This window comes from Polistes canadensis, unplaced genomic scaffold, assembly GCF_001313835.1.
Source record: "Polistes canadensis isolate GaletaPanama2010 unplaced genomic scaffold, ASM131383v1 scaffold_154, whole genome shotgun sequence".
Classification (NCBI taxonomy): domain Eukaryota; kingdom Metazoa; phylum Arthropoda; class Insecta; order Hymenoptera; family Vespidae; genus Polistes; species Polistes canadensis.
Window position 1 is genome coordinate 38,638 of NW_014569701.1, and position 18,835 is coordinate 57,472.

The 18,835-nt window shown below is 28.3% G+C and overlaps 2 protein-coding genes and 2 long non-coding RNA genes across 9 annotated transcripts in view; 2 read left to right on the forward strand and 2 right to left on the reverse strand.

Annotated features, from left to right (window-relative positions):
* The window catches only part of LOC106788790 (serine/threonine-protein phosphatase 2A 56 kDa regulatory subunit gamma isoform-like), a 19,623-nt gene extending 14,637 nt beyond the window's left edge, over positions 1–4,986 (forward strand). For 3 of the 4 annotated variants that reach the window (XM_014752365.1, XM_014752364.1, XM_014752366.1), the window contains exons 4-9: positions 1,787–1,989; positions 2,077–2,471; positions 2,574–2,907; positions 2,990–3,208; positions 3,295–3,519; positions 3,618–4,986. In XM_014752365.1, coding sequence (XP_014607851.1) covers positions 1,787–1,989; positions 2,077–2,471; positions 2,574–2,907; positions 2,990–3,208; positions 3,295–3,519; positions 3,618–3,767 — 1,526 coding nt within the window. In that variant the 3' untranslated portion in view covers positions 3,768–4,986. Of the gene's footprint in view, positions 1–669; positions 1,720–1,786; positions 1,990–2,076; positions 2,472–2,573; positions 2,908–2,989; positions 3,209–3,294; positions 3,520–3,617 lie in introns of those variants that run through there. The other variant, XM_014752367.1, reaches the window with a different exon arrangement.
* Positions 4,987–6,180: 1,194 nt separating this feature from the next.
* Positions 6,181–7,009, reverse strand: LOC106788796. Its single transcript, XR_001381940.1, has 2 exons — positions 6,791–7,009; positions 6,181–6,718 (listed from the first exon to the last, which is right to left on the reverse strand). It is a non-coding gene; the product is annotated as an uncharacterized LOC106788796 (long non-coding RNA).
* Positions 7,010–9,545: 2,536 nt separating this feature from the next.
* LOC106788807 (zinc finger protein ZFP69-like) lies at positions 9,546–14,840 on the reverse strand. Of its 3 annotated transcripts, XM_014752401.1 has the most exons (8): positions 14,630–14,840; positions 12,741–13,591; positions 12,452–12,673; positions 12,132–12,365; positions 11,799–12,058; positions 11,305–11,698; positions 10,987–11,206; positions 9,546–9,825 (listed from the first exon to the last, which is right to left on the reverse strand). In XM_014752401.1, the coding sequence occupies exons 2-8, from the start codon at positions 13,557–13,559 to the stop codon at positions 9,806–9,808; spliced, it is 2,169 nt and encodes a 722-aa protein (XP_014607887.1). In that variant the 5' UTR covers positions 13,560–13,591; positions 14,630–14,840; the 3' UTR covers positions 9,546–9,805. The 3 variants fall into 3 exon arrangements, with proteins under 3 accessions (XP_014607887.1, XP_014607884.1, XP_014607886.1); XM_014752398.1 differs by lacking the exon at positions 9,546–9,825 and having other exon boundaries at positions 10,864–11,206; XM_014752400.1 differs by lacking the exons at positions 9,546–9,825; positions 14,630–14,840 and adding an exon at positions 14,522–14,563 and having other exon boundaries at positions 10,864–11,206.
* Positions 14,841–15,477: 637 nt separating this feature from the next.
* On the forward strand, positions 15,478–18,280 carry LOC106788799. The gene is made up of 2 exons (XR_001381941.1): positions 15,478–15,986; positions 16,293–18,280. It is a non-coding gene; the product is annotated as an uncharacterized LOC106788799 (long non-coding RNA).
* The last annotated feature ends 555 nt before the right edge of the window (positions 18,281–18,835 follow it).

Genomic DNA, 18,835 nt, shown 5'->3' on the forward strand with positions numbered 1-18,835 from the left:
CATTCGATTCAGCGACGTCGAATTACCTTTGTATCAAACTGTCGAGAACTTCTACCTGAAAGTTTTTCCTTCACCTCTTATTGACTGGGCTAATCATGACTTTCTCCTTTTTAATATTTTATGCGAAATATATGTTTACATACATATATACATATCAAACACAAAAGAACATTGATTCTAAAGTTTTACCTTGTAAAGCTCTATAGAAATTGGAACATCTAAAAAGTTGTATGAACGAGGAATAATACTTATATGTGTGTATATATATAAATAAAATATTATTAATATAGTATACGTACCACACACCCACGCAATATAGTCTATGATTCTATAAATTTTCCGATCACTTACTTAACTCCAAAGTGACTCATTCCTCTTAATAAAAAAAAAAAAAAAAAAAAATGAAGCTCGAAGAGATTTATTGATAAAATGGAAGGAGATGGACACGATAGATACGATACGATACAATACGATAGGACACGACAGACAGGCCACGCGTAACACCATTTAGCACCGTAAAGAATTGTGCATTACTTTCTCGCGAGAGGAAAGAGGATAGAAAATCGGTGTTCCCGCCCTTTCTCAATGCGATTAACACAACATACATATGCGTGTAATATGCATATGTATGTATATATATATAAATGTATAATATGTGTAATATTACGTAGGTAACGCGGGCGCGTGTGTGTGTAGAAGAGTAGTGCGCCGGTCAATCGGCGGGGTTGCTTGGTCGTTCTCGGCGAGTGGCAGCAGCGCTCTTCTACGTCACAGTCTATCGATTCTATTTTATACATACATAGATACTCTCTCTTTCTTCCTCTCTAGCTCGCTGGGACATCGCGCAAGCGCTTCTCACTTCGATTCACACACCGTTTCTCGTTTCACCTAACGTAAACACATAGTCCTCTCTATCCTATTTCTCACTTTACCTCAACATTTTTCCATTCTCTTGATCGTTGCCAGTCATCATCACATATACACATATATACTTATACATATATCCCTTCACCCCTCTCATCATTTTTCTTTTTGCTCTATAGTATTTATACATACGTCTTTTTTTTTCTTCTCTCCTCTCCTCCCTTCTCTTCTCGTTTCACCCCACCTCTTTTTACCTTACTCAGGTTCGGTACAAGTGAGCCTAGACCATCGACCTTTCTTTTAGCTGAGAGATACAATCAAACCCGGCTTTTAACGAGATCCGTAAACTGCCCGCGAAATACAATTTTACGTATCTCGGATTACCACCGCCAATAAAATTATATAGTGTGTGACAGTTCGAAAACAGTGCGAAGTAGGATTCTTCGGTCGGCACGATCGATTCTTCAACTTTTCTCGTAGGAAGCAACAGATTGTTGCGTACGCTTGCGAAACGTAATAGAGATGATATCAGAGATAATTTTTGTGTTTCTTTAAGAGAGATCTATTGAGGAACAAATTAATTAAAATGATTTAGTAAATGAAGTAGGAAAAAAGTAAAGGTGCTGTAGGATATCAGTAGCAAAGATTTTTAAAAGTATTAAAGGGATTGTACCTACGTAATTACGATGGTTCATGTAGGAGGTATTGGCCCTGCTATTGGGGTCATAGGTTTACCAAAGAGTCCTAGTTTTCATCAAGGTTTAGCTTTTGCCACAGTATTACCTCAAGAGCCTCATAAGTTTTATCCAGCAACATTTACTTTGCATTATCAACAACTGCAGCCTTTCGTAATTGGTAAAAATATCTAAAAGTATATTATTTTTGTAAACATATTTAACCAATTCTTGTTGCTTCATTTCAGAGACGCAACAAGGCAATGAAAGAGAAGAACTTTTCATACAGAAGTTACGCCAATGCTGTGTACTCTTTGACTTTGAGTCCGATCCACTGTCAGACTTGAAATGGAAAGAGGTAAAGCGTACTGCCCTTCATGAAATGGTTGATTATGTAACCAAAAATAAAAATGTTATTACTGAATTAATTTATCCAGAAGCAGTAAATATGGTAAGTTAAATATATATACATAATACATTGAAAAATTATAAGAAATTTATATAAATTATTTCATTTGCAAACTACTTCATTTTATAGTTTGCTGTTAATTTGTTTCGAACACTTCCACCATCTTCAAATCCAAACGGTGCTGAATTTGATCCAGAGGAAGATGAACCTACTTTGGAAGCAGCGTGGCCTCATTTGCAATTAGTGTACGAATTCTTTTTAAGATTGTTGGAATCTCAAGATTTCCAACCATCTATTGCAAGACGCTATATAGATCAGAAGTTTGTCTTACAATTACTAGAATTATTTGATTCTGAAGATCCACGAGAAAGAGATTTCCTGAAAACAACTCTTCATAGAATCTATGGAAAGTTTCTCGGTTTAAGAGCGTACATCAGGAAACAAATAAATAATGTTTTTTATCGATTTATATATGAAACTGAACACCATAATGGTATCGCAGAACTTCTTGAAATTTTAGGAAGGTAATATCACATTATTCATAAATCTTTTGAATTTGAGTTGAATGAGATGTATCTGATAAATTGAATGATGTGGCATATATTTATTGATTTTATTTATTCCAGCATTATAAATGGTTTTGCTTTACCATTGAAAGAAGAACATAAAGTTTTTCTTCTAAAAGTGTTGTTACCTTTGCACAAAGCCAAATCATTGTCAGTCTATCATCCACAATTAGCATATTGCGTTGTTCAATTTTTGGAGAAGGATCCATCTTTGACAGAACCTGTAATTAGAAATTTATTGAAATTTTGGCCAAAAACACACTCTCCCAAGGAAGTCATGTTTCTTAATGAATTAGAAGAAATTTTAGATGTAATAGAACCAGCTGAATTTCGTAAAGTACTTGACCCATTGTTTAGACAATTGGCAAAATGTGTCTCGTCTCCTCATTTCCAAGTGCGTTTCTTACTCCATAGCTTTGGCATCAAATATATTTGATTGCAAACATAGATTTATAACTTTACACCCTTTGTTTTAGGTTGCAGAAAGAGCCCTTTATTATTGGAACAATGAGTACATAATGTCATTAATATCGGAAAATTATTCCGTGATTTTACCGATTATGTATCCAGCTTTTTACAGAAATTCACGCAATCATTGGAATAAAACGATTCATGGATTAATTTATAATGCTTTGAAGTTATTCATGGAGATGAATCAAAAAGTATTTGATCAGTGTACTAATCAGTACAATCAGGTATATTTATAGTAAGAAAAACTAATATAAAACATTAATATTAATCGTACATATACATATATAATTGAATATTTTAACATATATAGGATCGTCAAAGAGAACGTAAACTTATGAAAGATAGAGATGAAGCATGGATGCGCGTAGAAGCATTAGCAATGAGACATCCACATTATAATATGGCAATTAATAAAAGTATGCCAAACATTCCATACAGCTTGACGCAACATTTAGATAGTCCTCCACCCGATGAGGATGGCGATCCGGATCAAGCTCCGCTCACTTTAGAAAAGATTGAAGCTAAGGCTAATGAGGTATGATATATTATTTATAATTATATAACTAGTTATATATATATATAGTAGATTTAAAATAAAATAATATTATGAAAATAATATTTAATATGATACAGGCGAAAAAAATAACAAATGCAAATTCAATGAAACCACTTTTACGAAGGAAGAGTGATTTACCACAAGACTCCTACACAATACGGGCTCTATCTGATCACAAGCGTGCTGACGAATATCTTGTAACGCCGCCTGATCCGAATAATTGCTAGTCCTTACCTTATTCTCTTCCGATGTACCCCCTATTTTGTTGTAGTAAAATCACAAGTTAGCTATTTCCGGGGAGATGGAAAAAAACGGCGATAACATATGTTGGCAGTGTCTGCCTTAGAGAGCCTTATATTGTGCGGAATCAATAACATTTAACGTATATTAGAATTTTGTTTGCTCGTGTTAGAGAAAATATCTTCCTCTTATATTCCCTTTAGATTAGGAAAACATGGAGATTCGCATGAAAGTAATAATGTCCATTTGATGCATATCCATATCAATTATTTTCTTTCTCAACACAGATCACTAATTTAAGAAGTTGTTAAAAAGAACAAAAAAAGAGAATATTTAAACTATGTAATGTGTTTGAGATAAAAATACGGTTAAAAAGGGCTCTAAATTCATTAGACATGAAATATTTAGCACAAAGATATTTAAAATGCTAGTGTATGCTACATGTGTATATATATATATATATATATATATATATATACATACACAAATATAGATGATATCACCGGTATAAAGGACATTATTAATGCTGTGGTTTTCATGAATTTGGTATATTCTAGAAAAGATTTTATACAAACGAGGATACGGAAGACAGAAGAAGCAGTATCATCGATAACGTTTACTCTGTGTTATCATTAAATTATGCTAAGCTAAGCGAGCTTGTTGTGTTAATACCTATGATAAATGAAGTTTTACGTTTACGTGTACATGGTGTAAAATAATCTAGATTATCGCTTAACACTTCCAGCTCGTATTAGAGCAGAGAAAACGCAAAACCTTATTACTTTAGAATGTATACGACAGTGCTATTTTAGGATATCAATCATTATAAATCCGGATACTTCTACGTGTACTACTATTACAATTAATACTATTACTATTACTATTATTATCACTACTATTACGACTACTTTTGTATCTGTTGTGCCTAGATACCTGTGGAATAAATTCACAGAAAAGCGCCTCTGCTCAGAATGATTGTTGTAAAAGACATTATAAGAGCCATGCGGCGAGTTACATTTTGCTTTTTGCTAATATCATTAATCGATAATCACAGAATTTTTGGATATAGCTTCTGTAATATCGTGTTTGTAAGCTCGTCGCACTTATTACTGTTAGATAAAAAAAAAAAAAAAAATAATAAGAAAAAAATGCAGAGGTTATTATGGCTAAAAGATTAATGAAATCTAACAAAATAGATAGAAAGAGCAAAAGAAAAAAAAGAAGCATAAAATAAAATACATTTTGAACTGTGCACTGCTGGCAGGCTGTTACGTTATTATCGATAAATCCGTTGTTGAACATATATAAGCGCTCGCGCTGAAATATTAGGAAGTTGATGCTAACAAAAAAAAACGCTATAAACTTATTGTTTCATTAGTTTTTTTTTCCGAAGGAATGGCCACTTTGTCTAATGTTTATCGATGATACGATTATTATTATTAATACTATGATTATTATGATTATAACTATTATTATTATGATTATGATTATGATTATTATTAAAAATTTATTCTTATAGTATTTTTAGTATGAATGATAAAACGTAGCATGGTGATAATGCCCATATTGATGCCACCCGGCATGCCTAAAGAACTTATCATTTGAATAATTACGTGGTCTCGCACATAAAACAAAGAAACATGCATAAATACATTTATAATTAGAAAAAAAAAAACTGTTGAAAGTATTTCATCTATATGTTGTGTCAAATCGGCACATTCAATATCTCATTATATATTTTCGAAAGAACATCGAAAAATATCATTATAAGATAGCAAATACGAATGTATACGTTATCTAAAAATTGATATCATTTACGTAGACAATTAGAAAATTTCATGAAAATACAGAAATACATGAACGCTGCCGGATGTTCCTCATCTAATAGAATATATCATCAATGTATTACACCATACCGCGGAATTTTTTTCATACTTACAGAGTAATAATTCCTACTAAAAAGAGATTGAGATTCGTCTCGACGAATAATCTTTTTCTTTGTAAATTATTTCGAGACATTTCAAGTTCTCACTATGCCTTATATGTATTATATTTGTGTAAGAACAGAGCTAATTAAAGTCTGTAGTTCATACGTTTGTAAATATTATGTAAATAATATAATCATGTTGGAATGCAGTCTACTGAGTTCCAAAGATAATAACGTAAAGTTTTTATTTTAAATTTTAAATGCAATATAATTTTTCATTTTTTTTTTCTATTCTTTATACAGTGGCCATATTCTTGGAGAATTTATCCAATGCAAAATGCAGATAAAGTTATCTGCCGAAACACTATATACTTTCTATAATAGTTGAAATATATCCATGGTTCGTATAATTTATTTTTTGCAAAATGACATGAACACAATAACATGTTTATGATATGTTTAAGAGCTTTAAAAAAACGGGAGTGTACGTGTGCAAATTTTCCTACAACGCATTACACCATATTACGTGCTATCTATCCCGCGATATGGAAAAGTATAAAGTAACTGTGACACCAAGTAATTTTATTAAAAACGTTTCAATTTAAGCAGAAATGCCCCAAGTAACAAGTAATGAAGTAACTTTGTTATCATACAAATGTTAGATCACTATTTATTATAGAATTTCATTACACTACAAGCAATTAAAAGAGAAAAAGAAGGAAAAATAAAAAGACATGCAGTTCTCAAGTGAATATTCTATAAATTGCTCTCTCTCTCTCTCTGACTAGATCAGTATTCCACTATCGAGTTCTTGTTGAATATGATTTAATCATTTGATCTTATTTCTTTGATCTTCTTCCCGGACTGTTTAGGCGTTTTGAAACTGCTTATTGGCTCACTTCCAATGATCCTGCCAACCCTCCTCTTGACTTTGACACGAATCTTCATCGAGCAAATGCTTTAATTGTTCATCTTCAAAAATGTTTAGTCTTCCACCACTATGCCGGTTTTCTACGCAAAAATCACCGCTCTTAAAGCGTTGAAACCACTTATGGCATGTTCTTTCATTCATAGCATTCTCACCATAAGCGTCTGAGAGCATTCGGTGAGCCTCAGCCACAGATTTTTGTATATTAAAAAAATAAATTAACACCTCCCGCAAATGACGAGATTCGGCTCATAAAGTGACATTTCTAAAGGGGAATAACTACATGAAGTAAACACAAATCAACTACTGGTGCTATCAGGTTATGTTTACAAGATGCTGAAGAGTATTGCAAGCCGTTTATAATGTATTCGACGTCTACTTGTCGCTAATGTCATCTATAGAAAAACGGCGGGAGCAAAGTTGTATACCTAATACAATTTGTTGAAAACATAATTTTATAGTAAATAAAGAAATAAAAAATGTTATCAAAAAATAATGTTTTGTGTGTGATAAACAATCTTCATTATTTTACTACTGTGTTTTTGAGAATTTCTTTGAAAAGGAATAAGAAAAATATTGTACGATATAAAATATAATCCAAATGAATATTGAAAATTTTCATTTACAAGTTTTATATTCTGGCATCACATTTTGAAATTATAGTTGATTCGAAATTTAGTGTGTGTTCGAAATAAATGATAATTTTCTTTTAAATTTGAATTTTAAAAAATAGATAAATGAATGAAATCGTTATAACGGTTTACTTTCGAACTATTTTACAAATTCTAGACAGATTTATGGTATATTTTTCGGTAAAATCACATATTTGTTAATTAAGATAAAAACTTGACAACTGAATTTTTCAAACGAATAAGAAAATTAATATCACATTTATAAGGCTGTACATCACCTCGGCATAAAAGTGTCTAAAACAGCATTTCCACCGCTAATCATACCAGACACCGATTTTTATAAACAAGATATCGTTTGAAAAATGAGCTATATAAGATAAGAAATATAAAGTTTGCTCAATCAATAAATACCTTTCAAGTAATCTATCTTCAAAGAAAAATTCTACTGTTTTCACTATACACGAAAATAACTAATATGAGGGAAATTAATCTACACAAGTTTATATACCTCATGGTGCTTATAGTATTATGTTTTCCATGCACTGATTTCTTGTTACGCTTTTAGTTTATATTTTGTCCAAACACTGTCGCTGCATTAATTCCGTAAACCATAATCGCTACTCGGTGATCCGTGACTGAATAAAGATCTCTGGTGTTTGTCCAATTACGTTACTTCATGTCTATGAGAGACTTTTTTCATTCGCTGGGGCCATCCAATCCCCCAAATGTAAATTTAAATTTAAATCTATTTAAACATGTATAATACATAATTTATTGTAAAATAATTTGCTAATTGTTAGTAAGAATGTAAAAAATCTTTTTAACTAATTTTGTATATTTGATTAAACATTTATACAGAAATGATTATCATCAATTATTTGTAAGTATATGCATAATTACTAATAATAAGTGAATTATATATATACATATATATCTTAAATAAATGTAAAAAATAATTAAAAGAATATTTTACTTAAACGTAAGTATTATTGTTATGCGTTGAGTACCGATAATAAGTATATAAAATATTTTTTACTACAATAATTATTTGCTTATAAATATCTAAAATATAGAAGTGTACACATGATTAGAAGTGACAATAAAAAAGAAGATATATCTTTTTTCTCTTTGGTTTCATCGCATAAAACTGTCGCATATATTCATAGTTATAAATTATGGTTATATATGGAATTCGATATGAAATACAAATATTTTCATGCTTTAGAACAATGAAGTCAATGAATATATTGTAAAATAAAAATTAAATGTTATATCGCTTATCTAGCTTTTATCGCTTATTTATTTATGCAGTTATTATTCTACAAAGATTTTATCTTATATTAATGTATTTATACTATTTATATAGATATACTACAATATATATATATATATATATGTTACCGACAAAGTACGAAATCCGGCATTCTACAGAACAAAACTAGCCGGCAATGTACGAAATGTATTTATATTTCACACATTGCCTAGGCATTCTGTAGAATGCCAAATGAGAAACCAGCAAAGTAAGAAATACATCTCCGATTCGTTTTTAAACACTCTCATTATTTTTTCAGAATAATATTTGTATTTTTGAGGAATACACGTTATTTATATAATAGCATTATCAGGACCTTTTTTCATACTTTGCCTATTGGAGATAGCAGTACGAAGTAGCAGTATTTATTCAAGATACTTTATTTAAATAATACACACGAATTCAAATAGAGTTAAGACAGAAACTAGTGATAATTTGGATAATTAAATTGTGATTCTATTTTTATATGATTGATTGACTGATTGAGAACAAAAGTAATACTTTATACTGAATACAAATCATGTGAAATAATGTGAAAAACGAAGCCCATCTCTTGTTTTTCCTTATCTTTTCGAGGAAGCCCAAAATTCAACAGAAGTTTCGTTTCTCTTTCCGGCTCGCTTGATCAGCCGATCGCTTGTGTGTGTGTGTGTGTGTTTGCATGTGCCCAATAATGTATTTTTCTCAACATTGCCTAAATACGCCAGGCATTATCAGTAATGCTTAGGCATTCTATAGAATTCGTACTTTGCCGATAACATATATATATATAAATGAAAAAAATTTTTTTAACAAAATTTTAAACCTAAAACATTAATTATGTGCTAGCTAAATTAAATGCATATTTATATTGCCTCACACACACACACACACACAATTTATAATAAAATGAATTAAAACTTAAGAACGGTGCATGAGATAATATAAAACTATATATATATATTATTAAATATTAATATATTTTGAATATATGTTATTGTGTAAAATCGAATATAAGGGTTTATTCTTATACATTAATATTTCGGACATACGCCAAGCGACCATGTGAATCTTGATCCAATTTCGGACTTTCACGGTAATATATATATATATATTATTAAATAATATATATTATTATATGATCATATATATATAATATATATTATTAATATCTTCAAAATATATTGTGTTATTCTTTAATGGTCCTGTCGGTGAAGAACAAGCATGGGCATTATGTTATCAGGCTGCTAAAACCTTGTCTTCTCTTCTGCAAGATAAATGTTATAAGTTGTCAAAACTATTATAAATATTTCTTTACAAGGATAACGATTTTTTTATAGATACAAAATGTTCAATTAAATGAACTAAAAATGGCTTATTATTTAGCTTTAGAATTTTTAAAACTCTTAAAACAACTACAGAACGTTTACAAGAACAGATGATGAAGATATTGAAGAAAATTCGGGGAAAATGGATATAGATGAATTCGCTATGGAAGAAACTGATTCTTCTTAAGAAGGAAATTTGTCTACATGCTCCTTGAAGTATGTTTCAATTTATGAATCATACACATATAGACTACAATCGAAATAGCAAAAATGCATTATCGTGCTGTGATAAGAGCTTATGTATTAGAGGTATTGGAATTATCTTAATTTGTAAAACAAGTTTTGACAAACAATCTTCACGAAAGTGACAAAATATCGCCTACTACAGATAACGCAATACGTGGATCAATATCATAGCACATTTGATTCCAATGATTGGATAAGATTTTGAGTTCGGATTAAATAAAGATTTTAAATTGAAAAGAAGTAGAAGCTAATTTACTATCTCGCCAGAGACGAGATGCGAAATTTGAATTAATTTCTTATGAAATTTTTTAATAGATGATATTTGAGAACAAAGGTATTGTCTGACAAAGATACTGTCATTCAAAGACGGACGTTCATAAAAGACAGCAAGTTCTAACGGTTGAAGAAAGAGGACGATCCAATGAAATAAAAGATAACAATCGCAGAGTTAAATTCATTCTCAAAAGAGAAAAGTAGTGAGGTTTCGGATGAAGAAGCAAAATCAGAAATAGAAATGTCTAAAAAATCAAGTATATCTTTATGCAAACTTCATGAAAAAAGCAGATTAAGTCTTCAATATATTGTTAAACAATAAAACTCCTCCATTAAATATTCCGATGGGGATTTTATTACTGAAATATTGCCTAAAAGATATGGATTAGAATGCAAAACGGACAGAGAATGAATAAATTTATTCATAGCTCTACTCGTGTGTAATAAACATAGTCATCTTGGTAATAGCAATAAATTTGTAAATTGTATTCATTCATACAATCATTATACTATTAAAAATTAAAGTTAAGCCATTTCATCGTTATTTCCGCTAAGTATACGTGCATTATGATGATAATTACGTTTCGAGGTGTATTCTCCCGAATTCTGTGTTTCATACATTTTTCTATTGGCTAAATAACGTCGATAATTATTTTCACGTTTTCTCCGTTGCTCTTCTGCTTGTTTTTTTAATTTTTCAGGATTCATATGTGTCGTTACCATATGTCTCGTCAAGGAGCTCATAAATTTATACGTGATTCCACATACATCACAAGACAAGATTTCTTCATTTGCCCCTTGCTGAAATTTTGAAGGAAAATAAACAATAAATTATTTTAAAGCACTTACAAGTATTGTTTTCATAAAAATATAAACAAGTTTCAGTCAAGATTATTTACCTGTTGATGTACCATCATATGTCTTTGTAAATTATTCAATCGGTTAAACTCTCTTCCACATACTTCGCAATCAAACTTTTTGTCAGTATCATGATTTCTTTTGTGTAAATTTAAATCAGCTAAATGTAAGAATGTTTTTTGACATATGTCACATGTATGTGTTCTTTGACCATTGGGTAGATGTGACTGTTCATGTTTCATTAAGCTAGCCTTCTCTACAAAACGACGACCACAATAAATGCAAGGAAGTGGCCGAGATTGTGAATTATGCAGAGTTAAATGTCGACGTAATGCAGTAGAAGTAGGAAAATTTTTATGACATTCTAGGCATTGAAATGGTCGATCACCAGTATGAGTCTTTCTATGACGTGCCAAGGAATTTTGATCTGGATATCTATAAATTATTATTAAGAACAATAATAAGTTCATCAATTCTTTCATAAACTTATAATATATCTGTATTAAATAAAAACGCAAGAAATACTAAAGCTTACCTTTTAGGACACAAATCGCAAGGAAAGTTTCTTGTTGTAATATCTTCTTCTCGAGCATGCTTTAGCCTGTTGTGCCTTAAAAGTTGAAAAGATGTTTTAAAACTTTTATTACAAATATCACATTTCATGTTATCTGTTGTAGGTATTATAACTTGAGTCCTTTTTTGTCCATGCTCATCTTCCGAAATTATTAAAGAAATTGTTACTGTATTATCTTCATTGTCAAGATCTTGAAGTGCAGAAGTAGAAGATACAGTATTCTAAAAAATAAAAAATGTTTCATCAAATCATAAATTCAATAAAGCGTTATACATTTGTAAATACAATACATACAATTTTATTTTTAGAGGTAGTTTTAGAGTCTAAATCTGTTAAAGCCATAGGCGTTTCTTCAGTAGGTCTATTATTTTGTTGCAATTGATTGCATGACTCTTTACTATCTTGATCATCACTATTATCAGCAATAGCGTAATTTCCATCTTCAGTTAAATAAACTGGTTGTAATTGCCCATGCTCATCTTTATAATATAGCTGACCCTCTTCATCCTCGTGTAAAAAGATTTGTTCCTATGACATTAAAATAGAGTTATTAAAAGACGTATACATTAATTACGCAATAATTGTTTTTTTTTTTTAATTTAATTAATCTCAACCTGAGACATTTCTTCTTCTTGATATTGGTTAACATCATTCTCAGAACTTCTATCTTCATTTGCAGTATCTTGTGTTTGTTCATTTTGCTCTATTTGTACTGCTTCATATTGATATTGTTCATTTATATCAACTGGCTGAGCAACATACAATCTTTCCATATTATCACCTTCATAGTAAATTGTCCCTTCAACTGGAATTGTATTTTCTCTCAACTGTTCCATCTGAAATAATGTTCATTTATGAAAATAATTCATATCTCTTATTATGATATGAATAAATTATACAAGCCTTTATGTAATGATCATCAAGATTTCTTTTTTCTTCCTGTTTTGTAGTAGAAGTCGATTTTCTTGAACCAAGTATAGTATACACTAAATTATTTTCAGTATTTTTAATAACTTCATGAGTGAAATTGTTATCGATACTATTGATACTATGCGTATCATTATCATAATCTTTATTCAGTCGAGATTTATTCACTTTTGTAGTGAATGATTCCATGGTATTTCTAATATCTGTTTTATGGCTTTCTAAAGAAAAACTTTTTCCTTGGTTTCCATCAGATCGTTCATTCTCATGTAAAAAGTTGTAATTTTGTGATGATTCTGAATTATGATGCTGAGAGTCAGATTCATGATCCATTACTTCATCCATTTCTTCTACATGTTCAATATCTTCATCTTGCCAATCTTCATCAACATCATATGCTATAACTTTATTATTTGATTTCTGTTGTTTATTATAAGAGGACTTAGAATTTTTATCATTCTGATCTTTGAATATTACATTTTCTTCATCGGATTGATATATCTTGTCTACTTCAGAATTTCTATCACATTGTTCATCCTGTAAATTCCCTTCAAATTCTGTACCGCTATTATTTTCCTTAGACAATTCTGCAGTTTTAGGATAATCTATTAATGAATCTTCCATTTCTTCTACTTCTTCAATTATTTCTATTATTTCTTCTATTTCTGTCTCTGTTGAATCATCCGAGTAATCGGGCTTTAATATTATCTCTTCAGCAACCACATGTTTGACCACTTCTAATACATTTTTATCTTTGGTAATATTCATAACATCCAAAAATCCTGGTTCTATCTCCATTATTTTCTTTTATATAAATTGGGAAGATGGTGCTAAAATGATAAAAAAATACATATTGAGGTTATTTATACAAATACAACATAAACAAATGTTATTAGAATACATGTAAAATATAAAAATATCATAGCATATCTTTCAGTCATGAAAAATTAACATAGAATTTGAAGTTCAAAGTAAAATGTAATATTAAAATAATATCTTAATAATTATTAAAGATTATCTACATTTAATTATTATTGTTGCATATACTTGATTGACACTTTTTTGTTACTTATATGTATAATACAATTCAATAATTTACACCTACTATTCATAACATGAATAGTCTTAAGAATTAAAAATATATATTATATATATTTATATAAATAGTAAAGAAACATCACATCAGTAATAATATTCGATATCTTTATTTTAAAACGTACAATTTTTAAGAAATATAATATATTAAATTAACCTATTATATATAATTGTAATATATTTATGCTTTTAATGAATGAAAGACAATGAATTTTATCAAAGTATTACATCAAATGAAATATAATATAAAAATATAAGATTACACATTTTTCCAAATATTTTTAATCTTTTTTTTTTTATTTGAAAAGCTTTAAACATTCGAAACAATTTTTTAAAAGCACATTATATGTCAAAATTTGATTAGCTTAAAATTAAAATCCAATTCAATTTACAATTTAACACTATTTATCCATTGTGGTATTTAAGAAAAATAGTTTTTTGTTGGTAAATAAATGAAGATAAAATGTAATAAGATAAGAGACATGGAACACTTGTAATTTCATACAAACTAAGAAAAAAGTAATGATTTGTTAACTATTCAGGCCTTATGTAGAAAATATGGACAACAATTTTCTCTGGATTGAACATTTGTAGTGACTTTTATCCTTCATAATGGAATTCTATTGTCAAAAGAGTAAAATATAAAGCGGGACAAGAATACGCACTTCGATTTTATACACTGCAACTAATTCGTGGTTCACCTGTCGGTACGAAAATGCTAAGCATTTATCAACGGACAGCAAAATGGCCACGAAATAATAAGAAGTGCTCACCTTACTAAGATGAAACCTGATGATTCTCGAACACAAAAAGAAATACACGATTTGACTATTATTTGAACGTTAGACTAATAAATTATCTATATCTCCATTACTTCCAAAAGTATAACAATTAAAAATAAGAAAATATTATTGCTCGGTCGATACGCGCCAGTCTACCTCCGTTAGAAAATTCTTTGTCGAATAAATGACGCCACCTTAAACTAAGTTTCCATTGATGTCATAAGATTATTAAATTCTGACAAAAATCAGTATTTTTCACATAATAATATCAATTATATTTGACATAGAGAGGATTTATGGAAAAATTTAAATATTTATTTCTTTCAAAATAATAATTTTTATCAATTCTTACTTCTTATTTAATTCTTTTTTTAAATTTATTACTTATCGATATTAATGGCCGATTCTCATTGGATATTTCCTAAAATTATTTAGCTTTTATTTGTAATTAACATATTGTTGTTTATTTTTTATATATTTCATTTTTCATCATAAAATAATATATAGATTTTTGTTTTTATGATATATATATATATCAATTTACAATAATTGTTAGTTGATTAATGAATAGTGCTATTATTGGCTAAAATTGGACAGCGAATCAAAATGCAGGAAAGGATAAAATGAAAGGGCCGAATGCATTGTTTTATTGATGAAAGTGAAAAAATATTTTGTCGATAGAATTAAAATATTAAGAATTTAATTAGAATGATAATTAAAAAATGATATATATATATATTTAAATATATATGGAAATTTATTTTTTGATTTTATGTTATTATATAATGAAATTAGTATTAACAATATTATGCATAATAGTGACGTAAATTCAAGGAATAATGATATGCAATATATATGTATTTCACTATTAATTGTCACTTAAACTAATAAATGTCTGTTTATTAATAATAAATAAATTAAGTACCTAGGAATATGTACGTTGTGTTTATTTAGTAAATTAAATACAAGAATAATCATAAGTTTTATTATTAGAATGTTATACTGCAGAAGTACTCTTATCCTATTTCATGGTTTGTTACCGAATATGAAACTACGTCATTAATCGTTCTCTCGTAGAAAATCAAGGAAATCGTTATTTTATTTGCTGTCCTACGATATAGATTTTATTTAATATAAAAAACATGTGGCCATTTTTACTTTCGATATTTGCGCTGTTTCACTTAGCTTCAGCATCAGGTAGTTTTGATTTTGGTGACACATTAGCATTAATTTTGGGTCTTATTATTGGAATTATGGGATTTTTTGCTTGTATGGGGGCCTACGCAAGACGACGAAATCAATTTGAATCTTTGTGATCATGGAAAATGTATTTCAATAAAATTCATGGGTAAGCAGTAATATAAGAATTTAAATATATTTAGAATAAGCATGAAAGTGTGCGTGTGCGTGTGTATGTTGTGTTCAAGAATTAAATAATATTATAAAGATTTTTTAACGGAATTTTTTATTATTATATTAATCATTTATATATATATATATCATTTCTGTACTTATATATCTTTTTTGTTTTCGTTCAACAACTATATCTTTCTAAAACAGTTTATTTGATTGTATTTACATGGGAAATGAATATATATTGATTAACAGTATATCACAATGTACGTATAATGACATACATTATATTAAATTGCAGGATATAAGAAATATTTAAAACTATAGAGGAGTCTAGATTAAAAATGCTTAAAAGGAGCATCGTATTGAATTTATACGTATATATTAAAACAAATGTCAAGAAAATATTAAAAATTATATAATATTATCTGCCTAATTATTTTATATTATTGAAAAATCAATCTTTGAAATAACACTAACTGTAGATATTCAATATATAAGAAAGCGTAAGAAATGTTTCTTTTATAATCAGTTTCTTTCTTTATTTATTTATTTTCCTTCATCAAGGTTACAACTGCTTTGACTTTGATCCTTTAGCACGCAAATATTATTCTTATTTATCATATATGTGCAAGAGAATGCACTTATTATATTGTAATAACTATTTCTTGTTTCTGTATTTTCTTTATTATAATACAAACACTATATGAGCATCTAATAAAAACAGACATGTTTCAAATCAATAGGAATGCAATAAAATAAAAATAATTGTCAGTTGTTTCTATTATAAATTTAAAGTAATATCGATAATTGAATAGCATATTTAACTATTACCACACGTTACATAATATGATTTGTAATTACTAATGATCAAATATATACTATATTAACAAATTAAAACTAGATGAATAATATTGATGAAATTAATGACGCGTTTTTAATTTTGTCATAGGTTATAATTTCAAAATATCAACATTATATATATCAGTAAAGAACATATGAACTAAATCACATTGTTTTTTTTCTTTAATATAGATGTTGTAATACTATAAGCTATAAATAAAAAGAAAGTATAAATTGCAATCGATGAAATTTGCTACAGCTTTTTTAAGAAACAAAAGCTTGTTTGTTCTACACCTTCTATATTCAGTTAAATATTATGATCTAATTGTGTAAAACAAAAAATTATTATAACTTAATTATTTATTTTCTTAAATAATTCAAAATGCGTTTTCAGATATATTAAAATGAGAGTAATATGTAAGAAGCTTTTTTAAAATGTAAAAGTATTAAAATATTGCAATATTTTTTAATATATCATACTGTTTTATCACAAGTAAGAGATAAATATGACAAAAAGGGTCATCAGTTGCACATTTTCAAGATTGGGAATTTTTAAATGTGTTTAGAGCAAAGATTTATAAAATTTGATATCAACATATAACATAGATTAATAATGATAAGTATTTCTTATCTAATTTGCAGAAATCTGGAACTTTCAAAAAGAGTAAGGAAATATTTAAAAACACATTTTCACGCTGTGTATTTTTCTACATTTCGCTTTAATATTTTTCATTTATGATATTTTTCTACATGTGTTCTCACATTCCTCATTCTTTTTGGGCTCATAACTTTTATGTATTTTTGGTTTATTTCCTCACTTAAGAACAACATGTAAAACTCAATGCAATGTCACTGAAATTAAATTCACATAAGTTTAAACTGTATTCAATTGAAAAATGTACTTGTTGCAATTCTTATTCTGTCAATCATATGTAATTCAATATTCACATTCATCAGTTCAATTTTTATATTTCTAAGAATTATGCATTTTAAACATAAAAATAATGTTCACTCATAGATAATTGAATATGTTCATTACTTCTCCGCAGATCTACAATGCATTACGCTAATACCATAAACTATAATATAAACGGAGATTGATCCGCCTGTTTTTCACGGAAGAGAATCAGTATTTCTTACACCAAGAGATTACTAACTACTAATTTTTTGAGTTTCGAAATGTATACTCTAATCGTGTGTAATATTATTACAGTCCAATAAATATACACATGTATGTGTATAAATGAAATAAAAAACTAGCAGAAATGAAAATATTTCCAACACTGATTTCTCATGTGTGTTTTTTACTCATTTGCTTACTGATTCTTGTTTTACCTAATCAGTCTTTATGTTTCTATTCTTGAAATTCTGAGAAACATAATTCTAAAATTGTTTCTTAAGTTCATATACTAGAAAGAATTCATATACTAGTTAGCACAAAAAAAATCATATAGTTTTATTTTCCTTAAAAACTTGTTTACTTCTGAGTAGGCTTAAGCAAGTAAGGAAAAAGCAATAAGTGTCATATGTAAAATGTAGATGACACGTGTGAATGATACATAACACTTCTCCAATACCACTTGAATGTATCATACCTCTTCTTTATATATAAATTCTTTATTTTATTTAAAGTTAATAGTCAATAATTTAAGCAAAAGCAGGCTTTGTGGTATAGGACTACAGGTAAAGCTAGCAAAATTCAATCCAAATAAGAAAGTTATTTATATTTCTTGTAGTAACGTGAATAAATCAAATTGAATTTTGTATATACCTGCTTATGCACAACTCTATTCTCAAATATTTATTGATAAATCGAAATCTTTTTAAAATTTAATATTCGGCAACATAATATTGACAAAGATTATTAATATACTAAAATTTATACACAGATTTGATAGTAAACATCAAATATGCTTACTTTTCAATGATTAATATCGAGCAATTTTTTAAATAATCGATATTGAATTAAATTATCAAAATTGTCCAATATTCAAATAAAAT

Excerpts from the sequence above, each read along its gene's own strand:
- LOC106788807 (XM_014752398.1), bottom strand. The coding sequence starts at position 13,559 with ATGGAGATAGAACCAGGATTTTTGGATGTTATGAATATTACCAAAGAT. Across the intron at positions 12,059-12,131 it reads CTACCTCTAAAAATAAAATT|AATACTGTATCTTCTACTTC; the intron begins GTATGTATTGTA and ends TTTATTTTTTAG. Across the intron at positions 11,207-11,304 it reads ATATGATGGTACATCAACAG|CAAGGGGCAAATGAAGAAAT; the intron begins GTAAATAATCTT and ends TCAAAATTTCAG.